Source organism: Penicillium daleae (genome assembly GCF_028827525.1).
Source record: "Penicillium daleae strain IBT 16125 chromosome Unknown utg000002l_segment0_segment0, whole genome shotgun sequence".
NCBI classification, from domain to species: domain Eukaryota; kingdom Fungi; phylum Ascomycota; class Eurotiomycetes; order Eurotiales; family Aspergillaceae; genus Penicillium; species Penicillium daleae.
The window spans coordinates 1,884,339-1,908,522 of record NW_026623150.1 but is presented as its reverse complement, the minus strand read 5'-3'; the positions used below and the strand labels follow the sequence as shown (position 1 = coordinate 1,908,522).

The 24,184-nt window shown below is 51.3% G+C and overlaps 8 protein-coding genes across 8 annotated transcripts; 5 read left to right on the top strand and 3 right to left on the bottom strand.

The window, feature by feature from the left end:
• Nucleotides 1-169: 169 nt before the first annotated feature.
• Nucleotides 170-1,201, top strand: N7458_001707 (phosphoribosylaminoimidazolesuccinocarboxamide synthase; the record flags this gene model as incomplete). Its single annotated transcript, XM_056905090.1, has 3 exons — nt 170-319; nt 384-759; nt 825-1,201. The coding sequence occupies 3 exons, from the start codon at nt 170-172 to the stop codon at nt 1,199-1,201; spliced, it is 903 nt and encodes a 300-aa protein (XP_056769197.1).
• Nucleotides 1,202-1,419: 218 nt separating this feature from the next.
• N7458_001706 (CIA30 family protein) lies at nt 1,420-2,594 on the bottom strand (the record flags this gene model as incomplete). Its single annotated transcript, XM_056905089.1, has 3 exons — nt 1,420-2,135; nt 2,207-2,440; nt 2,513-2,594. The coding sequence occupies 3 exons, from the start codon at nt 2,592-2,594 to the stop codon at nt 1,420-1,422; spliced, it is 1,032 nt and encodes a 343-aa protein (XP_056769196.1).
• A 1,528-nt stretch (nt 2,595-4,122) lies between these two features.
• Nucleotides 4,123-6,817, top strand: N7458_001705 (uncharacterized protein; the record flags this gene model as incomplete). The annotated part of the gene is made up of 6 exons (XM_056905088.1): nt 4,123-4,250; nt 4,311-4,443; nt 4,538-4,628; nt 4,690-4,874; nt 5,234-6,173; nt 6,414-6,817. The coding sequence occupies 6 exons, from the start codon at nt 4,123-4,125 to the stop codon at nt 6,815-6,817; spliced, it is 1,881 nt and encodes a 626-aa protein (XP_056769195.1).
• A 2,482-nt stretch (nt 6,818-9,299) lies between these two features.
• Nucleotides 9,300-9,799, top strand: N7458_001704 (uncharacterized protein; the record flags this gene model as incomplete). Its single annotated transcript, XM_056905087.1, has 3 exons — nt 9,300-9,414; nt 9,474-9,594; nt 9,625-9,799. The coding sequence occupies 3 exons, from the start codon at nt 9,300-9,302 to the stop codon at nt 9,797-9,799; spliced, it is 411 nt and encodes a 136-aa protein (XP_056769194.1).
• Nucleotides 9,800-11,688: 1,889 nt separating this feature from the next.
• On the bottom strand, nt 11,689-16,518 carry N7458_001703 (mediator of RNA polymerase II transcription subunit 12; the record flags this gene model as incomplete). Its single annotated transcript, XM_056905086.1, has 2 exons — nt 11,689-15,824; nt 15,900-16,518. The coding sequence occupies 2 exons, from the start codon at nt 16,516-16,518 to the stop codon at nt 11,689-11,691; spliced, it is 4,755 nt and encodes a 1,584-aa protein (XP_056769193.1).
• Nucleotides 16,519-19,643: 3,125 nt separating this feature from the next.
• On the top strand, nt 19,644-20,490 carry N7458_001702 (uncharacterized protein; the record flags this gene model as incomplete). The annotated part of the gene is made up of 8 exons (XM_056905085.1): nt 19,644-19,680; nt 19,751-19,801; nt 19,894-19,925; nt 19,990-20,006; nt 20,070-20,081; nt 20,147-20,244; nt 20,328-20,344; nt 20,410-20,490. 8 exons carry the CDS (start codon nt 19,644-19,646, stop codon nt 20,488-20,490), a joined length of 345 nt encoding a protein of 114 aa, XP_056769192.1.
• A 710-nt stretch (nt 20,491-21,200) lies between these two features.
• N7458_001701 (translation initiation factor eIF1) lies at nt 21,201-22,033 on the top strand (the record flags this gene model as incomplete). Its single annotated transcript, XM_056905084.1, has 5 exons — nt 21,201-21,228; nt 21,482-21,556; nt 21,660-21,752; nt 21,826-21,959; nt 22,019-22,033. The coding sequence occupies 5 exons, from the start codon at nt 21,201-21,203 to the stop codon at nt 22,031-22,033; spliced, it is 345 nt and encodes a 114-aa protein (XP_056769191.1).
• Nucleotides 22,034-23,332: 1,299 nt separating this feature from the next.
• On the bottom strand, nt 23,333-24,139 carry N7458_001700 (uncharacterized protein; the record flags this gene model as incomplete). The annotated part of the gene is made up of 4 exons (XM_056905083.1): nt 23,333-23,581; nt 23,675-23,822; nt 23,911-23,966; nt 24,035-24,139. 4 exons carry the CDS (start codon nt 24,137-24,139, stop codon nt 23,333-23,335), a joined length of 558 nt encoding a protein of 185 aa, XP_056769190.1.
• Nucleotides 24,140-24,184: the final 45 nt, after the last annotated feature.

Below are 24,184 nucleotides of genomic sequence, written 5' to 3'. Positions count from 1 at the left end.
CTGAAAGCTCAACGACGTGCGCAGGCGCGCGTTTGGAGTTGATTGGCGACTTAACTGCCTGAGGCTGCGAGGCCGCGATCGGCGATGCCCCGCCAAAAAATGCATCCCGCGAATGACGCATGAGTTCTTCTTTTCTCTCGTTCAAACTCCCAATTGGACTCGATTCACCATGGCGGAAGCTATAACGACCTTTGACCTGCAAGGTGCTCTCCCCCTCGTTGCCCGGGGCAAGGTGCGCGACCTGTACGAGGTCGACGAGAAGACCCTGCTCTTCGTCGCCAGCGATCGCATCTCCGCCTACGATGTGATCATGGAGAATGTACGAGGCTAAGATGCCACCACTACCACAATTGTGCAATTGCTCACGAATTGTCTATGAACAGGGCGTCCCGAACAAGGGTGTCTTGCTCACCCTCTGCACCAAGACCTGGTTCCAGATCCTCACGCAGGCCATTCCCACTCTCCGCACTCACTTCCTCACTCTCGACCTTCCTCCCCAGATCCCCGAATCGCTGCGCCCCAAGCTGCAGAACCGGAGTATGCAGGTGCGCAAGCTCCGCATTCTCCCTATCGAGGCTATCGTCCGTGGATACATCACCGGCTCCGCTTGGAAGGAGTACCGGACGTCCGGCACGGTGCACGGCATCAAGGTCCCCGCTGGTCTGAAGGAGAGCGAGGCCTTCCCCGATGGACCCATCTACACACCCAGCACGAAGGCGGAGCTAGGCGAGCATGATGAGAACATCCATCCCGACCAGGGTACGTCCGCGCGCAGACACAATCGCTTCCTAGCAAAGTCGTAGCTAATCACAGTCTATACGCAGCTGCCGCTATTGTTGGCGAGCCCTACGCTTCTACCATTGCCTCGCTGGCTGTGCAGCTGTACAAGGCCGCGCACACGTATGCCCTCGAGCGGGGCGTCATCATCGCCGACACCAAGTTCGAGTTCGGTGTTGACGAGGAGACGAATGAGGTTGTCCTGGCTGATGAGGTTTTGACCCCCGACTCGTCTCGCTTCTGGCCCAAGGATTCGTATGTTGTTGGTCAGGGCCAGTCGAGCTTTGACAAGCAGTACCTGCGGGACTGGCTGGTCTCGCAGGGGCTGAAGGGCAAGGACGGTGTTCGTATGAGCGATGAGGTTGTCCAGAAGACTGCTGAAAAGTACAAGGAGGCCTGGGAGAGAATTACTGGAGGTAACTAGAGCGGACATTTGAGGTTTGTTACATACTTTGGAGTTGTGTCTGGTTGACGGAAGGTCTGTCCCTGTGGATGTCTTTATGAAATGGTATCGAGGACGAGCGAATGAATAAAAAGATCCATGAATGTCCAATGGTTGATACATGTTCGAATATCCTGAACACGAGGATGATACATAGTAAGATAATATACAAACGCTTTGAGGGGAGATATTCAGGCAAATCACTCGTCCCATTCGGACTTCAATCCCTTCAGACCCTTTTCTTTCGTCGCAGAGCCCTTCTGACCATCCTCCTCCTTCGTGGCCTTTTTATCCGTCCAGGCAGACCTCACGCCTTCATCGATGGGCAACGCATCTGCACCACAGATCCGCCGCTCCTCCTCAATATCAGCTTCGCCAATCCCATTCGTAGCCCAGATCTTATGAATGCGCAGATCAAACGGTCCCTCAATACGATCCGTAAGACCAATGCCAATACTCTTCACCCGCGAGCGAATCAGACACGTCTGCGGCTCCATCACGTACCCATGATTCGTCCGGACAAACGAGTTGAACGGCAACATGACAGTCTCCCATCCCGTCGTACCGGCAGTCGTAGCGCTAGAGGAAGAGGAGATGATAGTGGATTCGGGCGGGAAGTCCGACAGAGCATCGGGAATGCCTTGTGTGTGTAGCGCTTCCTTAGCATCGGAGTCTTCGGGGGTTCTGGATCGCAGGGCTTGCCGCATGGGTGTTTGACCGTGGACACGGTGGTGCCGGGTGTACAATCTGTGTTGATGGATGTCCGTCTCCACGATGGAGTCTGTCTGGATATTCACGGTATACCGACGGCCGTCGGACTTGATCCGGAGAGCAAGGTATGCGTAGGGATCGACGTCCCAGAAGAGACGGCCGAAGAGCCAGAGACCGCGGTCTCGGTTGCGGAACGCAGCGTATCCTATTCGTAACCCCCCGAGTGATTAGTATTCTGGACCCCCCCCCTTGTCTGATACACGACAGGAAACATACCAGTTCTCTCGACGCGCCAGTTCGCCGGTAGCTTGGTGGAGATGCTGCCATGGAAGCGCGCGTGTGCTGGGGTGTTTGAAGCGGGATCTGCGGGTTCAAAGTCCAAGCTCGCCGTGCTGTATCCGCCGACGGCGCGGTCGGCCATAGTCTTGCATCCTTCGACTTCGGACGCATCTTCAAAGTTCAATAGGACGTATGGCTTGGTCGGAGTGTGCAGGGCTTCGGTGTTCCAAGCTGGAGAGTTTAGACATTGCGCAGTTAGCTTTGCTGGTCGAGCGAACGGGGAAAGAAGAGCGCGACACTAACCGATCTTAGAGAGGCGGCTGAATTCTTCGGCGCTCCGCTTGAAGAAGCCGCCTTGTGCAGCCAAGCTCCGCGTTGGGATCATCGCGAATCCGGGCAGCTATGATCTGAGGAGTCGGGAGTCACGGGTGTGGAGGAGGGAGGAGCTGGACGAGCTGATGATTTTAGATGATGTCGGCGTCCCGAGGTGGCGTGAAGACTTGCGCGGTGATCTGCCGCGATAAGATAACCGCTTCTGAGGGCTCAGCGAGGAGTGTGTGGTTGAATACTCCGGACTGGAGTATTTACAGTGGCCTCCCTTTCAAGCTTCAAGAGATTTTGAAAATGGACTGGAGATAGTTTTGAACAATCACCAGCAAAGAGACATAAATGACACCAGAAAGAAGCGTAGAGAAAGCGCTAGACAGACCACTATAAAGACATTACCTGTGGAAAGACCATGCCATTTTCCAGTCTGACACCCTGAGACCCAATGTTACATGAGTTAGTGTCCAATCAAGTCCATAAGATGTATATACAGACGTAAGACCCTGGTGCAATGCCCACTTCTTGGAAAATTAGACTCAGGGACTGCAAGTGGCGTCTCCCAAGATAGGGTTTATGGAGGAAACCTTGTACAGTGATGGCTTTTACATTCATCTGTTCAGTATGTGTTACCTTGTTGATTTCCCATAATCCGCATACGTCTTATTGCTCTTCATTTCTATTTCTCCCTCACTCGCCAAATTACTCGCTAAACGACCCTTCCAAGGTTGCGCTGGTCAAGCATGCCTCCGTTGGGCGTCGGCACTGACAAGAAGAACTGCGGCTCGACTATTATGGACGGCCGAATGACTTTCACTGTCAATCAAACCAGAGAACTGAAGAAAATAACCCTGGATACGTCCAGCTTGGCGTACTCCCCCTTCCTCTAATATAACTTTGCCCGCAGCATGGATCATCTACAACAGACAACCCGATCTATTACCATACGCACCTTGGACGTCACGATAGCTTGAACAAGCTGAATGAAACCATCATCTGCTGAGTTCAGGAACACTCAAAGTCAATCTTCTGCCTTGTATAACCGAGACCCTTCAACCCTCCACTGTGACCATGCTATACAAGACCCATGGAAGCTGTTTGTGGTGCAGAAGTATCCAAGCTCCTGGTCTATTTGGAGCTTCTGCCCGAGAGACCAGAATTCACCAGGCATGAAGATGATGCTACTATGACCTTCTTCCAGCCATGGATGGCCCGATTAGGCTTTGGCTCTGAGTCAAAGTATCGTCGGTCTGGTCGTCGACCCCCGGGACCCAGCCACGGTTATTCTTGGGTCCCCAAGTTTTGCTCTCCAGAATAGGGCCAGGGCACGACTCCATTGGGAGATCGGCTCTCAATCTGTAGCGGAGAAGATATTTCAATTGCGGAAAAGTGGGAAAAAACCCAGAGACTATATGCTCTTCGTTAGTCCTTTCAGAAATCCATCTTCTTTCTCCCATCTACTTCGTCCCTGTTCATACGTTCATTGTCTTATTGACACCCTCTTTTTTTTTCGCTGTGATTGCCATACCTATACCGATATAGCTATACCCGGTACCACTCTCTACCGCGCTCTGATATATACTTCCACCATGGCCCTCCAGGTTGTGGTTCCCAATACGGAGCCCAAGTGCCCTCGCAATGATCGCCTGCAGGAAGCGCCTTCGGCCAAGAACGCGCAGGGCTTGTTCCCTCCTGAGGCTTGTATTTTTGTTGGAAAGTACGTTCTAGATCCATCTGAATATATTGCTATAAGACTTTCTACTAACTAGCCCTGCAGTCTATCTACAAAGGTTCCGACCGAGACTCTGACTGAAGACTTAAAGTCGGTATTCACATCATTTGGTGCTTGTCATGTCAAGATCAAGCAAGATAAAAAGAAGGGATTACCCGGTGCCTTTGTACAGTTTGAAGTAAGTGGCCATTCTTCTCCTTTCTTGTTCTTTCTGGTCCTTTTGGTCTCTGTATTGAAGGGCTCTTTTTTGGCTTATCACATATCTCTTCTAGCGAGTGGAAGATGCAAATGCAGCTCTGTCCAGCGACGAATCTACCATTCTCCACGGTCGAATGCTAAGAATCGAACGAGCCAAAGGACGAAGTAAGTATATCATTTGGTTGTCCGTTTCCTCCCATAAACCGAGTTGCTCACATCTGAATAGGAACTGCCTGTCTCGGGCTTCGCTCTCTTCAACCCGTGACGGCGCAGGACGTGCAGACTGCGCTGGAAGGTCGTGGCTCACTGGAAGTCTACTCGATCGAATCGCAACAGACGGGATACCAGACTTGGACCGACGTGGCCAAAGTCACGTTTGCTTTTGTCGACGACTGCCGAGACGCCATCAAGGTACGTGCCTCTCACGCTGCTGCTCTCACTCTCCTCCTCTTCACTTCTGCTTCTTCTTCTGCCTTCACCTTCTGCCTTCTGCTGCTGCTGCCTTCCAGGTGCTGCCTCTCTGCTTCTGCCTCTTCTCATCCTCCTCCTCCTCCTCCTCCTCCTCCTCCTCCTCCTCCTCCTCCTCCTCCTCCTCCTCCTCCTCCTCCTCCTCCTCCTCCTCCTCCTCCTCCTCCTCCTCCTCCTCCTCCTCCTCCTCCTCCTCCTCCTATTTCTATCTTCCTCTCTCTCCTCTCCTCCTCTCTTTTCCTTCCTTCACCATTCCTCACCTCCCCCACGAATCTTACTCAATTCTCACACCTCATTCTTAGTACTTCCAAAAAGACGACAAGTACTACCTGAACCTTCTCGACATGGACGGTAGCCCTCTCCTGCAGGGTCCTGCCCAGGGTCCCTTCCGAGGTCCTGGACAAGGGTTCCCTCGCTCCAAGCCCTACAATGGACCTTCTCGCGCTGGCAACTTCCAGCGACACAACCCCAACAACCGCCAGCACCGCAACGGTAATGGCAACTTCAACAATGGCAGTGGTAACTTCAACCACCGCAATGGCTTCCGCGGCGGTTTCCCAAAGGTCCATCACTCACCAATGAACCACCATGAAAACGTGCCTCCTCTTCTTGCATATGTCCCCCCCACACCCATCTACGCTGATGTTCGCCCACCCTTCTTCCCTCCTCCTCCTCCTTTCCTCCCTCCTCCTCCTCCCAATGGATACTACGGGCACCCTCCCCCCGGCTTCAATGGCTTCAATGGCCAGCTTCCCTTCGTCCGCCATCCCACACCTCCCGACCACTTTAGTCCTCCCATCAGCAACGGTAACGGACCTTTCATCGTCTCCGGCCAGCCTCAGTGGACTCCACCAGGCCATGGCTACTTCCCAGGCCCGAATGGATTCTTCCCTGAAGGGCCATGCGGTCCACAGCCCGGCATGAACGGTCCCCCCAACGGATACTTTGGCCCAGCCGGCCCCATGGGCAACGGCGCACCCTGGCCTGGACAAGGAGCATTCCCTCCCTCGCCGCCTTACATGAACGGCCAAGGCTTTGACCAACGCCAGACATCGGGACCGATGAGACCTCGAAACATGAAACCCAATGACACCCCAAAGGAGGAGATCGTCGACCAGTCTCCTGGGAACGACACTGTGGGAGGTGTCCCATTGAATCCCCAGATTCCCGAGAAGGCCCCCCGACTCATCCGTGTCTACCACTCTGATGATGATGAGAACAACGAGGACCTCAAGTCTGGCTGTGAGAAGACCTCCACCGTCAACGCACTCGCAGACTCCGTACACGAAGTCACCGACAATGATTCCGCCACCGAGGCCGACTCACGCTCTCGCTCTCGATCCCGCTCCCTTTCTCAATCTCTCCGTCGATCCCGCTCTCAGTCCCCTTCTCGATCCCGATCTCAGTCTCAGTCTGGATCCCGCTCTCGCTCTGTCTCCGCTTCTGGAGTTCGACTCGGCTCGGGCACTGACTCGGCCCCAGTCTGGGGCTCGGAGAAGAGCAAGAAACCCGTTGTTTCGGGCAACGACAATCCCGTGGAGGAGAGCTCCAAGACTCGCAGTCCCAGCAATTCCATTACCAGTACCACTTCCAGCCGTACTTGCGCAAGTCCTACCCAGAAACCCGTGGAGGCCAAGTCCCACACCAAGAATCGCCCCTCGATTGAGGAGTATGTGCGGCGTGAGGCGCTGGGTCGTGGACTTAGCGAGGAGGATTTACAGGATGTCATTCGATCCCTGGAGAACGAGCAGATGATCAAAGACGAGCAGCAGGAGAAAGAGGCTCTGCTGGTTGAGACTGATGGATGCCAGCCCGTGACTGGTACTGATTCCAGTGGTTCGCAGAATGGAACCGTGGCGCGCAATGTTTCGGTGAAGTCCGTCTAGGTCTACCCAGACTTGGATGATTTCCAGATCTAGTGCTCAATGGATATTGAGCTATGGTGCAGATGATGCAAATGGTGCAGAATGAACTTTCACGAATGACGATCCAAATGGCTTGAACGATACGAGATACTCCTTTTTCGTCGAATGAATTTCCTTTACTTTTATTGATCTGATTTGATGTAATCTATCCCACAGTAGTATGAAAGCCTCCTCTAGATCCATTTTTCGTAGGCTTACCCTTGAAAATGGGAAAAAAAAAGTGGTAATCAGGAGCTTTCCAAGGACCCATATGATTCTACTCTATGGAAAGTCCCTCCCAAACAGCCATCACAGAATCCAAAACTAACAAACTAGTTCATTGCAGGCGCCATAAAGCTCATCACCTCATCCACATCCTCCTTCCAACTTCTTCTCTTTCCCGCACCTCCTCCACTGGCTATATATAGGAACATATCTTCTGACAACTTCCAACATCATATATCACATCGTTCCTGGAAGGTCCCTTCGACCATTGCTAACAACCTGCCACCGGGATTTACTCGGTCCAAGTATATACTCACACAAAGGTCATCTACGAACAGTCAATCACACGGGTTCTGCTTTGCTTTGTTTAAAGCGAGAAGACCTGTGGAGTTCCCCCGGTACTCAAGATACACCCAGCCCACCAATACTACCGGTCTGTCGGAGCCGATTCAACGCTGAAGGACGGAGACGAATGGGTGTTTTCTCATTGGAGATATGTCATAACTGTACTCGTTCTGCGGTCCTGGAGGAAGGAGTGTTCTCATTGGAGGATTTCTCGGAACAGACTGCTGCAAGTGAGTCAGTTCATCGTCGCTATACTTATAAGCTGACGCTAGTGTCTACCAGATTGGATGCACCCAATACTGCATACGAGAATACTTAACGCACTCCGAGAAAGAGGTAACGTTGTCTTCACCCTCACCCACGAGTCACCACGATCACCGATATCCAACACCAGGGAGTCAAGAACGTGCAAACATTATCCGATGATGTTTGGCGCTATCTCACACGGAAGAGGACATAAAAAGAGAGATTCTCTACACGGACCGGACTTGGTATACTCGAATCACACGGAGAGTGTTTGCGCGGCCTATTATTCTCGAACATGATACTCAGACTTGGAATATCAAGAGTCGGGCATGCCATGATACAAAGACCATGACAAGCTGATTGGAAGCGTGGCACCTGGTTTGTATGGTCCCAGACCGAGAAACCTTCCGCTAACGTGCGGCACTTCTATATAGAACTCTGCTCTCTGAAGGCCTCATGGGATATCTAACTTACCGTGTTCGGTAAATCCTCCATGTACTGCAGGAACAAGCATTTTTGGCAGCAAAATGTAAGTCTCATATCTGAGCCTGATGATACAATGGGCTTCGATATCTGACAAAGGATTATAGGCTGGAGTGTTTGGGAGCAAACCGAAGTAAAAGAATCCGAGCAGATGGCTCATCTGGCAATCGAATAAGGTGTGGGTGTTGTTCAAAAGAGCTCACGGGCGTCTTCCAGGTTGAGAAGGCAGAGCTATGGACATGAACATCAATGCATAACAATACCGAGACTGGATTTTACAATTGCTCAAGAGTTGCAGATTAATATGGTTTTCGGTATGTTCGTCATCCACGAGACCAAGCATTTCTACGACGTTGGCTCTCAACTTTCTGCTAGAATGCAACGAGCCTTACGACACACATGTCGCTGGAGTAATTTCTGTGCGTTCCGAATTCGAGTGTTATCAATCTGTCTGCATCGACACATGTTTAGCGGCCGGGATCTTACGACTCTGATTTAATATATTGAAGCTCAGCTGCACATCTTGCCGTACACGTACATGTAGCCATCGATCAGGGTCTAGACTTGCCTTCGGTCAAGTACCGTGTCCACGTAGAGGATAAAATAGACCCGGAAAAGACATTTTCAAACAGACTCATTTTGCATGAAACGCTGACGTTGACATCAATCAAGTCCTTATTCGGATGGGGCCCTTCAAGTAATCCAGTGATAGAAGGGCCGGTGGGGAAGGTAAACTTGTCTGATTCACCTCTAGTCTCCCATGAATGAATAGACTGTTGGTTTTCTGTAGATGATCATCTGATCGTCAAGTTAAACAAGTGCGCCGGTGGATCGGCAACGGTGGAGATCGGCCTTTCTCCATAGCATAGCTGTTTCGAAGCTAATCCTGAAACATGTCTATTGCAGGGCTGCACCTACTGAAAGATCTTAATACGAAGCCCCCGACTACGGATGCGTATCCTTAATTTGAATCTTGATACCGATTAAGGTAATTCTCCGGCTAAATATCCAGGTATCATGTAAACAGCACTATATCTTCGTTGTATACTCATGACAGCCTCGAGCATTTAAATCAGGCCATATACCCGACCATTCTCAACCTACAACTCTCTCCATCGTCACTCCACTACAATCATAACAACGTTTGCAACATCCACCTCTCAAAATGCACTTCACCATCCTCCCCACTCTCTTAACAATCCCCATCATCGTCACCGCCACCCTCGACCCAGCAACCTCAAACACAAAAGGCTACAAACCGAAATCCCTCAACTGCACCGGTAACCCACCCTACACCCCCAAACAAACCAATACTACAACTAACACACCCTTCTTAAAGCCTCCAAAATCTCAACAGCAATCCAAGCCGCCGAATGCTCCCACAACACCCGGGTCTCGGGGACCCAAACATTCGCCGTCTTCGAAACAGACCACCAATACGACTCGTCCCACGGCGCGCCGTAGGGGACCTGCAGTGCGTATACGTGTAGCGCGCCTGCGTATGAAGATCTTGAGGCTGACGAGGACTATTGGGTGTTTTATTGGGATGGGGAGGGGGTTAGTAGTGGGGTAGGGACGGGGTGTATTGAGGATCCGAGTACGGGGGAGTGTGGGTGTGAAGATTCGGATGGGACGTTTGTTGTTGGGAGTGATGCTTGTACTTGAGAGGGAGGGAGGAGATGGGGATTAGGATTACTCGGGAGGGATATAGTGTTGCTTTGAAATATGCCGTTGAAGATCGATGGAGAGGAGAAAGTCGTGTTGAGTGGATACTGAGTTTAATCATATTCGTAGCTTCATGATCCGAATATCAGGGAAGAACTGAACCGAACCGAACCCAAGTATGTTGGCTGATAGTGGCCATCTTCAGCAAGTGGCGATTTGTACCGTCTTTAAGACTATACCTAGTGTAGCCTATATACCTGATGAACTAGGTATTGATATACCCGAAATAGGGAATTCAGTCTACTTTCGAATACCCCTGGATTTTTCTTACATCTCTTTCTACATCTCTTTCTATCTACGTAGCTCATCGTGGTGGTCTGTTTCAAACACGACTCGGCGTGTCGCATGTATAAAAGAGCTTTGGGAACTCGACAATTTTGCCCAACCGGTCTTGAAACAGCGCAAGGTATGTCGAAGACCTACGTGCCGTTCTCAGAATCTAATAGCTTCTACTAGCAAATTTTCCCCGTTCCCTCTCTACCCAACTCCCCGGACCTTCGGATCACTCGGGGTGAATGAAATATGACGATTCGCATTGAGACCTAATCGGAACCCCGGAGAGATCTTACTCTTCGACATGAACTCTCTTCGCGCTACGGCCCAAGACATCTTCAGGACTATGAACCTTATGCCCGCGTGACTTTTTGCTTCGAGTATTCATTTTTTCCTTTGCCAGTATGGTTATGTGATGATTCTCTTTTCGCTACTAAACAGGGCACACCTTCTAGTAATAGTGAATTTAATATAGCTGCCTGGCAACCTGAAGTATTATACTCCTCACACGCAACATCACGCATAAGGAATTCTGATTCTATGCTGGCTACACCAAATGGGAGAGGAAGCCTCTAGTACCGTTGTCGAAGAATTTACTCACCTACTTAGAGCCACTGTAGCGATCCATTTTATATCGTTATTCTTAATAGAGGCCACCGCTATGAGTTATGTAGGTAAAGAGAGCTGTAGAAAGAGATGTCGAAAGAGATGCAGAGAGAGAGATGTATGTACCGGAGAAAGTCATGTTTAGCGGGTGGATACTGAGTAGATCACGTTCGCAGTGTCATGATAATCCACATATCCAGGTAGAACCGAACCCGAGACGGAGACAAGAACGCATCACGTAATCATCAGGTTATTCCCATGCTCTATCTTAATGCAAGGTAAATTCAATACTATACACCAGTCCTCCCGAGCCAGACACCAACAGAGAAGACAAACTAGACAACATCATGTAATGTATGCCAGATACCTATACCTGAACAGATTCAATGCAATTCAATTCAATTCAATCCCAGTCCCCAAACAACGCCGGGGTATGGATGTGGATAAGGATATGGACGCAAAAAAAAGGCAGAAACCCCCAAAAGAAACAAGCCTGAAAAAAGGAACTGTATATACAAAGCGAATTAAATAGACCAAAGACCCAAAGATTAAGACCGAGACCGAGACCGGAGAACCAAAAATGCATCTCAATGCGGGGGCATGACGCGACAAACATGGGAACCTTGAATCAAAAGAATGGGCATACACCCCAATGCAAAGACAAGACAAAGACAGGACAAGACAAGAAAGGTGAAGATTTGATTCGTGAACATGCGTCTTATCCCGAAGTTGATGCTTGTTTGGTAATAAGAATATGAATATGCACGGAAACTGTGGTAACCAAGGAAGGCCATTGGCATGGTTGAAGGACCAATGAACATGATCGGTAGGAGTAAAAGAAAAAAGCAGGAGGTATAATAAGGTGGCGAAGAATTATGGAAGAAGGGAGAGAAGACTAACGCAAGCAGCACAGTTTCAAGTTTCAGCCGGCGCATCTCGCTTGGCCCGTACTAGACACGCACACGTCTCGCATCGAAATAGCCCAAGTTCACCGCGGTATCATTCACGCCCACGAAAGGAGCCGCGTCTTCGAGAAGCTCCCACGGCCGAACCGGGTACGGACCGACAATACGGCCCCGATTCTGCAGACGCAGCCGGTTCGCTATGCAGTTCGAGTTCTCGGAAAGTCCACCGTACCAACTCGACGCTGTGGGCTGAGAAGTGCCGGCGGCGGCGGGGAAATTGGCTGACGTCGGGGTTGGCGTGGATGCGGAGGCCGCGGGGGACGCGGCAGATGCCGACTGAAGAATGCTGGACGGGTGGGAATCCGACATGGGGCCGAGTAGGTAGACGAAACGCGAGTCGTTCTGGAGTGGTGCAAAGGGAGGGCACTTCTCCTTGAGGAAGCGGGCGCACAGATGACGGATCTCGTCGGGGAAGATGTCGATGAGGGAGGCGGCCACGTCCAACGCATGTGTCTGCAGCAGGATCCCTGGGCAAGGACGGTAGTCTTCTACAGTGCCTTGGCGGGGGAAATAGTCGGCGCCGGGGAAGAAGCGGAGCACGTCGCCTGGAAGACGAGAAAGTGCAACGCAGAAGATTGATATCAGAAGGCGGGACTGCTCGTGAGGGGATCCAATTTTCAGCGTGGGAGATGGCTGAATGAACGAGGCGCGATGGATGACCACCATTCGTAGTAAGGCTGAGAACCAAAATGCTAGGGACCGCTCAAAGGTGGTGCGTCCTTGACCGGTCGATGTGGCGCTGCGATTCTCACCGGAGTTGTTGAGACTTGTCTGCAAGGCGATAATCTTGTGCAGAAGGGTGTCCATCTTCTCAACGAGCAGCGGCGCAATCAATGGCGCCCCGGAATTGGGAATACTATTTGCGAGTTCTTCGATGATGGTGAGATACAACTTTGCATTCTCCAAAGAGCTCACACTCTGCGAGGTCACCGGCTCTTCAAGGAGCGGAATCGCAAAGAACTCTTTCTCAGCCCGTTCACGGATCTGACGCACAGCATCGGAACTCATCAAAGCGACAAGGTCAACCCAGTGGAGTTTATGCGCACGTGAATCAGCCACGACAGTCTTGAACATCGCGTCCACAAGATTGGATCGATCCTCATTTGCAGAGTCGGCGTGGAAAAGCACCTGGAGCTTCAACTGGCAGAGCGGAAGCGAAAAGTCGTCTGTTGTGTTTGCAAGCTTCTCCACTGCCGATATCACCGACCCGTTTTCTTTCTGTGAGTCTACCCCAAGCAAGAGATCGAGCGCTTTCTGGAAGACAACGGTCGCGGCCGGGGACTGGTTGTCAATCTTGTGCAAGCAATATTTGCTTGTGCAGTCGGGATTCCGCACAAGCAGTTCTCGCAATAACTTAACCATAGAAGACTCCAAGTTGATATACTTGAGAGCGGGTTTCTCATCACCGGACTTGAGGCAGGCAGCGGCATCAAAAACAATTCCAAGAGCCTCCTCGGTGTTCCTGGAGATGAACTCTTGCTGCGCTAGCCGGAAGCGGTAGGAAACGAGATCGAGGTACATGCCATCCTCGTCGTGCGCCACGAGAAGTTCAACTAGATCGGCGGGCAGATATGCGGCCTTGGGAATGGAGCTCGCAGAATTGGACAGTCTCTTGGCGAGTGACAGGAACGATCGAATAGTCACGCATCCTACTCCGATGAGTGGCGGAAGAATGCGAAGCAGTGCCGAGCGATCGGATGACCTGAGGTGTCCACAGACCCAACGTGCGAGAATGACATCAAAATGTTTAGGCTGGAAGGACCGCAACTGCGCTAGATACCTACAGGTATCATTAGCTGACAGTTTCGTCTTGCCCTCGCCAGATTCCAGATGTTTTGCCAGCATGTTGAAGATGGTGTCCAAAGTGGGCTCATCCATAACATTGCCGAACAGCAAGAGCTGATCCAGTTTTTCGCGGAACAGAGGATCGGCTTCACCGAAGCTATCTGGAATGTGGTCCGAGACAGGCGAACAAGCAGCGACAACGGACTTGTTCTCCATGCGCGAGAGATCCTGGCGAAGGATGGCGACAGTGTTGAGCTCGTTTGGAATGCGAAGACCAAGTTCAATGAGTGAAAACATCAGATCCAGGCTGGGAGTGCCGAATCGTTTGATGCCGGCATACGCATCAACCAATTTGCGGAACAGGTCCATTGTAGCACCAATGACAGATAACGAGTCGAAATGACAGTTAGTAGTGTCCGCCACTGATGCGAGCACGGTGCCATCGTCCGAGCTTGACGCAACCTTCAGTACATCTGCCAACATAGAGATATCACCAATTGTCTCAAGGACATCACGAACGATATAGAACTCTTCAGGCGTGAGCGCAGATGCCGAATGGCCGAGTTCGCCCGGAAGCATGGCTCGTAAGGTATTAACGTGCACACGGGTATGCTCCGCAACACCGCGCCGAATCCAAAGTGCAATCTCAGCCTTCACAGCCCATGTCAGATTCTGCGGCAATGAGGTGAGCGACGTATCCAACAACATCGCGGAACGAAAAATGGCCGGAAGACGATGGCTGAGCATGATCTTGATATTGGTAGCCATCTCGGCTTCGTCTGAGATGGAAAACCCAGTCCGCGCCATCAGAGTTTTACGCAGGTTGCCAACGTGTTCGGGGAGACGGCCAACGGGAAGCTGAGCGATTAGTCCAATATCGCCAGGAGTGTCAGTTGCTAACTGGTCGTCGTTGGGCTGACGGGCTGTCACCCCTTTTGCCATTAGCCATTGGAGGTATCGGCCAACCGAGAATGTCTGTGACCTGACAAGCTCGGAGATGGCATGGTACACATTTTCCATATTGAGCTTCTTGTTAACCCCAGTATGCGAAAGGAAGGAAAGAATATGCTCGTCGACATCAACTCCCGAGGCCTTCCACTTGCGCAGCAGGCGAACGCCGACGTAAACTCGGCAAATGCCATGACGGAACGGCGTCGCAAGCCACTCTAGCAGTTTTGAAACGAGAACGGCCCGATCGTCAACGGCGTCCAGGCAAGCTGACGAAATTGCGACGATATCGTGGGCGGAGCGGATCGAGTCGAAGAGGCGAATGATGCGTTGATGGGGAGAGCGATGAGCGGATTGTTTGGGGTGTCGAGGTCGCTGTACGCGGACGTTGCGTTCCGAAATACTCTGGAACAGAGCTCGGTCGACTTTATTAGAAAGGTTGAGGCATGACGAGATTTGATCTTTATATGTGTCCCATGAATTCGGCAGAATCATCGATGAGGTATGCTCATGAACCAGCTTGTTGATGAAACGAGATAGGCGATCAACGAGAGGTTGCAGGGGATCGAGTTTGGCAGCGGTAGTCTGTCGCAGCTTTTCAAGCAGAAGTTCTGCTAATCGTCGACCGCGTCGACGATACCGCATGAGATTGTTCCAGTATATACCAAGCATCAGCAGCCAGACAGGCACAGTTGCCAGCGACGCCGCTTCAAAGGATGACAAAAACCATTCCAGGAAGTGATCGTGGTCAAGGAGGTTTTCGAAGAAGAGACGAGCAGTGAGTCCCACGGCGTAGGTCATCTTTGCTTTCCAGTCATTCGACTTTGGCGCACTAAAGACTCCCTCGACAAATTGTTGAACGTTGGTCGTCCATTCACGAACCCACTTTGCCTCTAAGCCTACCGCCAAAGCACCGCTAGTGCCTTTGCGTTTGAAGGCACGGATTTCGTTGGCACCTACACACTTTGCAAGCCAAACGGCTCGGGCCACTGGGATCCATTTACCCAGGCACTGATCCAGCAGTACCTTACCGCGGATACCATGAGGAATGGTTCGGCTCAGTCGGCGCAGTGGTACGGCCGAGTTGGCAAGGTCGCGAAGCCACGCTTCTCGCTTATTATCGGTCAGCGTAACTCGTGGCGGTGGTTTGAAAGTCGACGGAGCATGGACGGCATTGTGGTCCTGTCGTTTCTCAAGGGCGGCGGTAAAGACCGACGAAAGCATTTGCAGCCCCGTGCGGTGCTTGAGCTGCGCATACAAAGCCGGGCGAGCGGTGTTGGACTCATTCTGGGAAACTTGGGTACGGTCATAATAGCCTTGTTTAGCGGTCTGCTCGTTCAAGATATCTTCCGGGTGGTTTCCAGTCCACGGGGCAAACCCGGCGACTTCTAGATATGGTTGTCAGCAATCCGTCGTAAACAGCATCCAAGGAATAAGAAAATCAGATGAATCGGTCAGCTTACTGTCTCCTTTGAGAATCGGAGCCGCAGAAGGCGTCTCGATCCGATACGGCGTTGTAGACACTTTCTTGACCGGGGATGCATCGCGAGAACTCGAGTCCGTATTAATCTGACGCTCTGGCGGGATATTTGTCCACGGCTGAGCAGGAAACGGAGGTGGCGACGATGGCTTAGATGCGGTCGCACCATCCCCTCGATTCTCGCTACCAGGGACCTCCGACATGACAGCCTGAAATGACCATAGCGGTCGACCGCGCCACGAGAGCTGCGGCCGCGGTCCAGCGCTACTCCCGGGCGTGCTCCGCGGTTCGGCACTATTCACCGTCGAGCCGGCATCTCCCAGATTCGATCCACCTGATACATCCAGCCTCGGTCGTTTGGGCGGGGGTTCTCGGTCGTGCGATTCAAATCCGCTGGCTGTCAAGTCGACCACGGGTGTTTGGCGGATCGGCGGCTGCGGCGGTTGTGACTGCATCTGCGACTGCGATACGGAATGTTGCGAGGAGACCGATGGCGGATCGTACTGGCCGGCCATTTGAGCCAGGTCAACCCGTCCGGGGCCTCCATTGAGGGTGCGCATCGGGTGGCCCCAGGGTTGGCCGGCAGAAGAATGGGGGATCATCTTAGGCTCATGGTGTACAGAATCGGCCGAAAGGTATCATTTGAATGGTTCGGAAGGGGGCCACCGGGGCGGAGAGATGTGAGATCGGTGAATTATACTCGATGAGAAGGGTTCGAATGTTCAATGACGGCGGGTTCGGACTGGATCTTCTTCACGAGATTGATCGATAGTGAATAGATCAGGATGCTTCGGGCAACGGGGCGAACCAGGCGTGATGTTGGCAGGAAGACGGCTTGAAGGAAAAGGTCTTGAATGGACTGGAGGATGACCGAATGGGTAGCAGAGGTTCAATGGTATAGTATACAAGTGGATTTAATGGAGAGTTTGGAGAGAAGTTGAGTTGTGGAGAAGGGATCCAAGGAATCGGAGGAAAGGGAACGGCGTTATCGGGGCGAGGGTGTTTATGGGATGAGATGGGCTGCGATAACGTAAGTCACAAGAGTCCGTCAGCCTCCGTCCACTTGTCCACGTCCACCGCGGGATCCACCTCGGGATCGACGGGCGGAATCGACTGCGCTTGACGAGTATAGTATTTTACACGGGGACTATCGTAAAGAGTATTGTCCACATGTCTAAGATATGGTCTGATGGAGACCCTGTTTCTTTCAATCAGACGGCCTCTGCATCAGACAATAGCACGCTGCAGATGGGATCCAATTTGGATTGCATGTTGGATCCGGGGACTCCTCGATTCCAGTCTCTCTCCCCCGCCACCCTTCCTTTTCCTCGGCTATATACACTTACATTTCATGATTGATGGGATCGAGGAAGTTACACCCATCAATCCTCCAACAAGTCCACTAACTACGATATCAGCTCCAACCCCCTTTCCCCCTTTTGGGCCGAGTCATTACCGAACTACCGCGCTTGGGGTGACCCCCCAGTTAAGTAGTGAGCTAGTGAGTGGATTGGATTGTGTAATAATACTTAATGATACAGACTATCCAGAGTAAAGTGCACAGTATCAATTTAGGGGATGCTTTGACGGAACTACTATGGAGTACAGTACAGTACTCCATTCTGTATGGTACTCCATTCTGTATGGTACTCCATTCTTCTCTCTTCGGAAATACAGTCAGATCGGGGCTTCGCGGCTAGATCGGCGCGGCAACTAAAGAACCGAGTATTATCCCGGCATGATCGCCCCATGTACGGAGTACAGTAGCCTTTCTTTGAATGGTAACTTTGTCGAATTGACTGAATCGAAGATTCCCTAATTGTCGGCCCTGTTTGCTTTTTTTCCCCTTGGCTTCATACTGGGCGGATAGACGGATACAGTAGGTACAGCACAGCGGCAGTCCAACAAGTCTGAATCTAAAGACCAAGTAGGAGATCCAGCTCCAAACTCAACTTTCTCCTTTTTCTAAGATCTTAAATGCAAATTCTCTTTGGGGGCTCTAACTTATGGAGTCCCACTGGACATACATACCTAGGTAGGCAAGTAGTAGCAAGTCGTAGTCGTCTAGGTGGCACAGCCTAAATTGCCCTCGGTTTTACCCGACGCCCGACGGGGCCTATGATATTATATTCACCGGAGAGAGTAGCACAAGAATAATAACAAGATAATAATAATAACAATAATAATAATACTCCTGGACTCCGTACTTGTATCCATTTCTAGTTAACTTAACTAATTAAGTTAGTTATTTAACTAGTTGCTTATATACACTTACTAAGTAAGCCCCAAAAAGTAGATAGGAAAACCGCATTAGGATTGATAAAATCCTTTCCAAGCAGGTATGGCCCAACCCCCGTCGCATCTCCCTTCCGAAACTGGAAACTGGCTTTGAACTCCTAAGACAAGACTTTCTAAGGCCGGCTATGCTCCGGTAGTCAAGTGCATCAAAGAAACAAATCAGATTCGGGAATAGCCTTCCACGTCTTCCTCGGAGCAACCTACTCCATACTTTAAGCGAATAAACTCACGAGCGAGAGTCTCGCCATCATTTTCTTTTAACATTTCGCCATTTCTCTGCTAGATCCTGATAGTTCCACCTATCTTGTCATTAAGTAATCCGGATCTAACTCCGGTCACGCCCGTGTCTAAAGCACGAACCGCCCATTCAAATTACATATGAACAGGTTCCAGCTCACGGCCATTAGGGATGGCTCCCGGTCGCTCGGTCTTTGAGGCACAGTCCTAGTCGGGGTTTGGACCAGGACAAATCTCCTCCGCTTACGCCCCCGGCGCAGCTACAGCGAATCCCTCCAGTTACCCGAGGGGGTTCGGCTTATCGCTGGGCTGGATCTTGCTGTCAGCTTGTGTCCTCGTAGCGACTACATCCTTCCCTTATTTCAATATTATTATTCAATAACATTGCCCCATGCGCGTCCACATTCCGTATCGGCCCACCATCCGTGGCCACCACACGTGATGCGCGACTCCAGTAGAGTCATACGGCGAATATATTTTTACCCGTTGCTCTCCTCCCTCTCCTGTGGCACCATCCAGCCCTCCATCGGAAATTCCTAACGGGGAGAATACCGTCGGAGATGCCGGGTCGGTTGGTGATGTGGTCGCATGCAGTGTGCCGTGTCGCCTTGGCCATGCCGAATGCAAGGAGGGAGGATCCGATCACAGTCTGATATGCTGGATGATGGATCAGTGGATCTGGGTTGCCTATCGCTTTCGCTGTGCTGGACGTTTGTCCACGTCTGTCCCTCCTGCTCTAGTGCGAATAGACAAGCGACAGATCATGCATCGATCTGCGATCTACAGGACATGGCTGGCTCAAACAAGCCCAGGGAAATCGAGTTCCGCGCTCACCGACTCCCCCGTGTAATGGGAGATCGTCCCCAGATTCGAGCGGATCGCTGTCGGATAGTTCGATGCCCAGGACTTGTAGATTCGATTTCGTAACGCGGGCTGTATACCTTGCTACAGAGATGTATACCATAGATATCCATAACACGAGATCGTCTCGAAAAATCTCACAATTGTACACTCAACGCGATCTAATTCCCTATCTCTCTCCATTCCTATCTCTTTCCCCCCACGATTCCGCTCTTCGGAGTTCCCCATGCGTCGAGTCTAGCCCAACTGGGCCACTGGTCTTGGCATTTGGGGGTTGCCGCTTCACGACTTCTCCTTCCCCTTCACCACCATCAATCCCACAGCTCCAATCATGGCGTCAACCAAGGATATGCGGCGCGCGGATCTCGGTGAGTTAATCTACGAATTGCTACGTTTCCTTTTTGAATTCCGTCTGGCTAACCTTGAACCACGCCGCAGCGATCCCCTACGTCGACCCGCCCAAGAGCACCAATGATGCCGACATGTCCAGTACGCGAGACCTCACCAATCACCCTAGGCGGAGTCCAGGGGTCTGCGCACATACAAGAGGGTTATAATGTTCTGACAAAGATCTGCGACAGGTACCATGTCGAGCACGATGCCAATGGCAGCGGTAGGTGGATCATGATCCCGTGCTCATCGAGAACCCTTTTTAGCTGACTCGCGATTATATTTAGATGTTCATGCGGAACAGGTGAGCCTCAACCGGCCAATTGACCAGTATAGAAATCCCTCATTAACGATCACTGCGATACAGAATGATCGGCTGGTACGTACCATGCTCCAAGTGAAAATGGTCCATAACTCCCACTAACCATACTCTCCCCCTCTCAGGGTCTCCTTCGTCTTTTCGCTTCAGACCTGGCTCGCCGAGTCCCCCGAGCAGAAGAAGAACGCTGCCACCCCAGCCTACATGTCTGTCTTCATGTCCTGTACGTGTCCGGCCCATGTCTTCTTTTTCCCCCGTCGAGTCATCTTGTCGAAACCCCAAACTAATCTCGTGGTCTTCCTGTAGTGATGGCGCTGGCCGTTGTACGTGCATCCACTATTATACCCCACCATTACCCTCTCACCAGTCTTCTGACCGTTCCTTGCAGACCTACTTCCCCCTGTTCCTGCCTCCGCAGGTCGCCAAGGGCTCCGCTGCCGCTCCCCCGGCTCCTTCGCCTTCCCCTTAAGCCTCCTACTCTCTTGTGATACCTTTTGTTACCAATACAACGAGCCTAATACGTCTGTATCTTGTTCTGTATGCAGTCGTGTCTTGTCGACTAGAGGAACGGGTAATGGCCCTGGTTGACTCGGCATACCTAGTCGTGGTGGCCGTCCACACTCGTTGGCTCGTTTTGTACCGATATTCGAGTGGATTCTCTTCGTGTAATACTATTCTAGGACAATTCTTGTGCGATGGCCATCGTTCCTTCTTTGGCAGCACTGTCTATACCCTGCGATAACACCCGTGGCTGTGCTTCAGCCGTTGGAGAGGCTGTCAGTCTCTACAACCGCCAACATTCTACGCCGTTCTCCCTCTATTTTGAATGACACATATTGTAAATCTTTGGGTCTTTGGGTTCCATCTTCTATAGCTCTTGTTCATTCATTTATAATTAGAGGTATTAATCCCTGCCAATCGTAAATTACGAGATGCGTTGTCTGGAGTCAAAGAAACCTGGAGGGGTCGCTTAGTCACACACCGCCTTCCCCCCACAGGCCTCAAAAGGCTTTGCCGCTCTCTTCCTTCTGATTCTTCTCCGACCTTCAACCAGTTCACTCCGACTCTTCACTCTCCACACGCTCCGATCACTCATCTTTTTAAGAGATACTAAATCTCCCCCCTTCGCGCTCTTTACAAAAACCCACTTTAAATCCGTCCAGGACATACGCCGAGTTTATGTCCATCGAAAACCTCAAGACCTTTGGTGAGTCGCCACCTCCCCCCTACTCCTGTGGGCGCGTGAGCATGCCTCAAACACACTCCCCAGACAGACACACCAGGCTGGGCCTCCACCAAAGTCTACATTCTGTCACCAGAGACGGAGTCTTTGAATGTTGTCTGTGGTGTTGGACTGCCTGGTCAAAGGGTCTCGTGGCTCAGCCTCACCGTCCAGCGGTGTTGCGGCGGGGTAGAGATTTAGTATTGGACCAAGGCTGACATGTTATCTTGTCTCACAGACCCCTTCGCCGAAGCCGACGAAGACACCGGCGAGACTAAACAGTCGCAGAATTACATCCATATACGGATTCAGCGTATGTCGCACAATCCTACCCCGCGGTCGCTGATCGTCACGGTCGCCGCGTCTGGCGCCAAGACGGAGCACATCACTTTGAGCCACATGCTAATCCTGTACAGAGCGCAATGGTCGTAAGACTCTGACTACTGTTCAGGGTCTTCCCAAGAAGTTTGACCAGAAGAAGATTTTGAAGGTCATCAAGAAGAAGTTCGGTATGTTCCATCTCTTCTTCCATCGTCGCTGCCACTAGCGGGTTACTCAGATCAAATACTAATGATCGTCCAGCTTGCAATGGCACCATCGTCGCTGACACTGAGATGGGTGAGGTGATTCAGCTTCAAGGAGATCAGCGTAAGGATGTCCAGGAGTTCTTGACCGACAAGAAGGAAGGCCTCGAGCTGGATGCCAAGACCATCAAGGTACGTCTCCTTTTATTCCGTTGCTATATGCAATCCATATCTGACTCACCACCCTCCAGGTCCATGGGTTCTAATCCCGTCACCATGCCTTGTTCCGGTCCCTTCTTCCCAGTCTATGTTGCCCTGTGAGCGGTAGGAATAGGAAGCACGCCATGTGTCCCCTTAAACCGCCGGCCGTGCTCCAAGCCGGCCCAATCCATCGGTCAAATCTCTTGCTTTCTGTCCCCCACCACTTTGTGCCTGGCGTATTAGACGTGGGCCTTGTCAAGAAGCTATGACACGCTTTTACCCCGCTTTCCACCCCCATGATGTCCTCGGCGATGTCGATTCAGCATGATCGACAGGGTTAAGCGTGTTCATCTCCTTTCGACTTTTATTCTTATCCAAGAACGGGATCATGACGGAACGAGGCGTTGGTAGATACCCATATCTGCATCGACAGACGATGCTTTTTCTCATTCTATTGAATTTTTATCTTTCATTCACCACTTTGCCCTGTGTGTTTGCCATATTTTCTTCTTCCTTTCCTTCTGCTGTTCTGGAGCGACAGTTCCCTGTCACTGGTTCGGTCCGGGTACTTAGCTGGACCCTGGACTTGGACTGAGTTGTCTGGGTTGCTGTTCGAGGAGATCCAGTCCTTTGAATACGGGGTGTGCTCTGTTGCTGGTTGCGCTCGGCCTTGTCGGTCTCTACCGTCTTCCCTATTCTTCCTACTGTTCTCGCTCCTTTCATGCCTCTTGCATGTCGAGCAGTATTATCTTGGAAACGATGAAACATGAACTGCTCTTTGAATTTGCCGAACCACCTAGAACCTGTAGCACAATTCGTAAAGTGAGTATAATGACTTGGACTGGCTACCAGATCTAGTAGTCTTTCCCCTCAAGAACTACGGAGTTATATTACAAGGATAGGAGGTCACGTTGAATCAAAATAGTAGAATTAGATCTATCAAAGATCGATGAAGTACAAAAAGAAAAAAAGCTAGTCCAGCTGGACACGGAAGGGAGTACGGGGTAGGGTAGGATGAGGTGCTGAGGTAGGTAAACGGGGAATCCATCAAATCCGCAAAATAACCATCGAAGCCGCCCGAGAATATACAAATCCAGCCCAATTTCACGCCCCCTTTTCTCCGTGGCAGTTTTCATTGACAGACACGACCAATATATCTGGCTGGGAATTCCGTCTCTTAAAATGGATTTAATGGAGAGCAAGTCAAAAGCGGGTGGGGGGATCAAAGGGATAATAGCAATATAACTCCGAAAAGTGGTAGAAGAAGAAGGTAAGCCCCACGGAGAGGGGAAGCGAGTCCGGGTGTGGTCCGGGGGAAAAGGTGAGAAGGTGAAGAGAAGGCAGGACACTAGATGAAAACAAAGTTATAGTTCACCGACGGCTCGACCATCCGCGACTCGCATGCGCAGGAAGATGGCGACGGCCCAGTCCCATAGTTTGCGGGTGATGACGAAGACGGGGACTTCGGGTTCATTCTCGCGGGTTAGATGGAGCTGGAGGAGGAGCGAGGACATGCTGAGGAAACTGGCGACGGAGACAACGAGTAAGGAGGCGGCTGTTTCGCGTTTGATTGTGGCGTGGTTTTGTGTTGCGTGGTAGACGAATGTTAGGGTCTGGGTTTTGATGATGGTCAAGGGTTAGTAGTCATGGTCACTAGGTACCTCAAGCTTGAGTGTGAGTGTCTCATGGTTGGGGTCACGACGTACGGTTGTAATGGAGATCCAGGCGGGTAGAAGAAGTCGTGGATCAGAAGATGCGCCGGAAAGATAGAGAACCCATGAAGTGATATATGCAATTAACCCGTTCGTTGTCAAAAGCCGGATTACAACGGCAGGCGGGGTGTAATTCAAAAGCCTGTAGCAGAGAGAGAGAGGTCAGTAAGCGATTGAGATCCAGCACCGAGGCATATAGACAGCTCGAGTTGATAGAAGGGATCACCCACCATCGAGACATCATACAATCAGCAAAGAAATAAGAAAGATATGCGGATGCACAGCACTGCCGATCAAAAAAGATTAGCCACACGATCTCCAATTGCGCAAAGCATAAAAAACAGCTCTACATACCCACATAATTGCCAGCGCAACCTCCGTAACCCGAAACCTCCTCTCGACATCCCACTCCTGTCCCACACTCCCGACAATGGCCGCCGCCCAGCCCTCCCTTCCCATCCCCGGCCTGATATGCAGCAGCTCAGCCAAGAAGGTGAACGCACA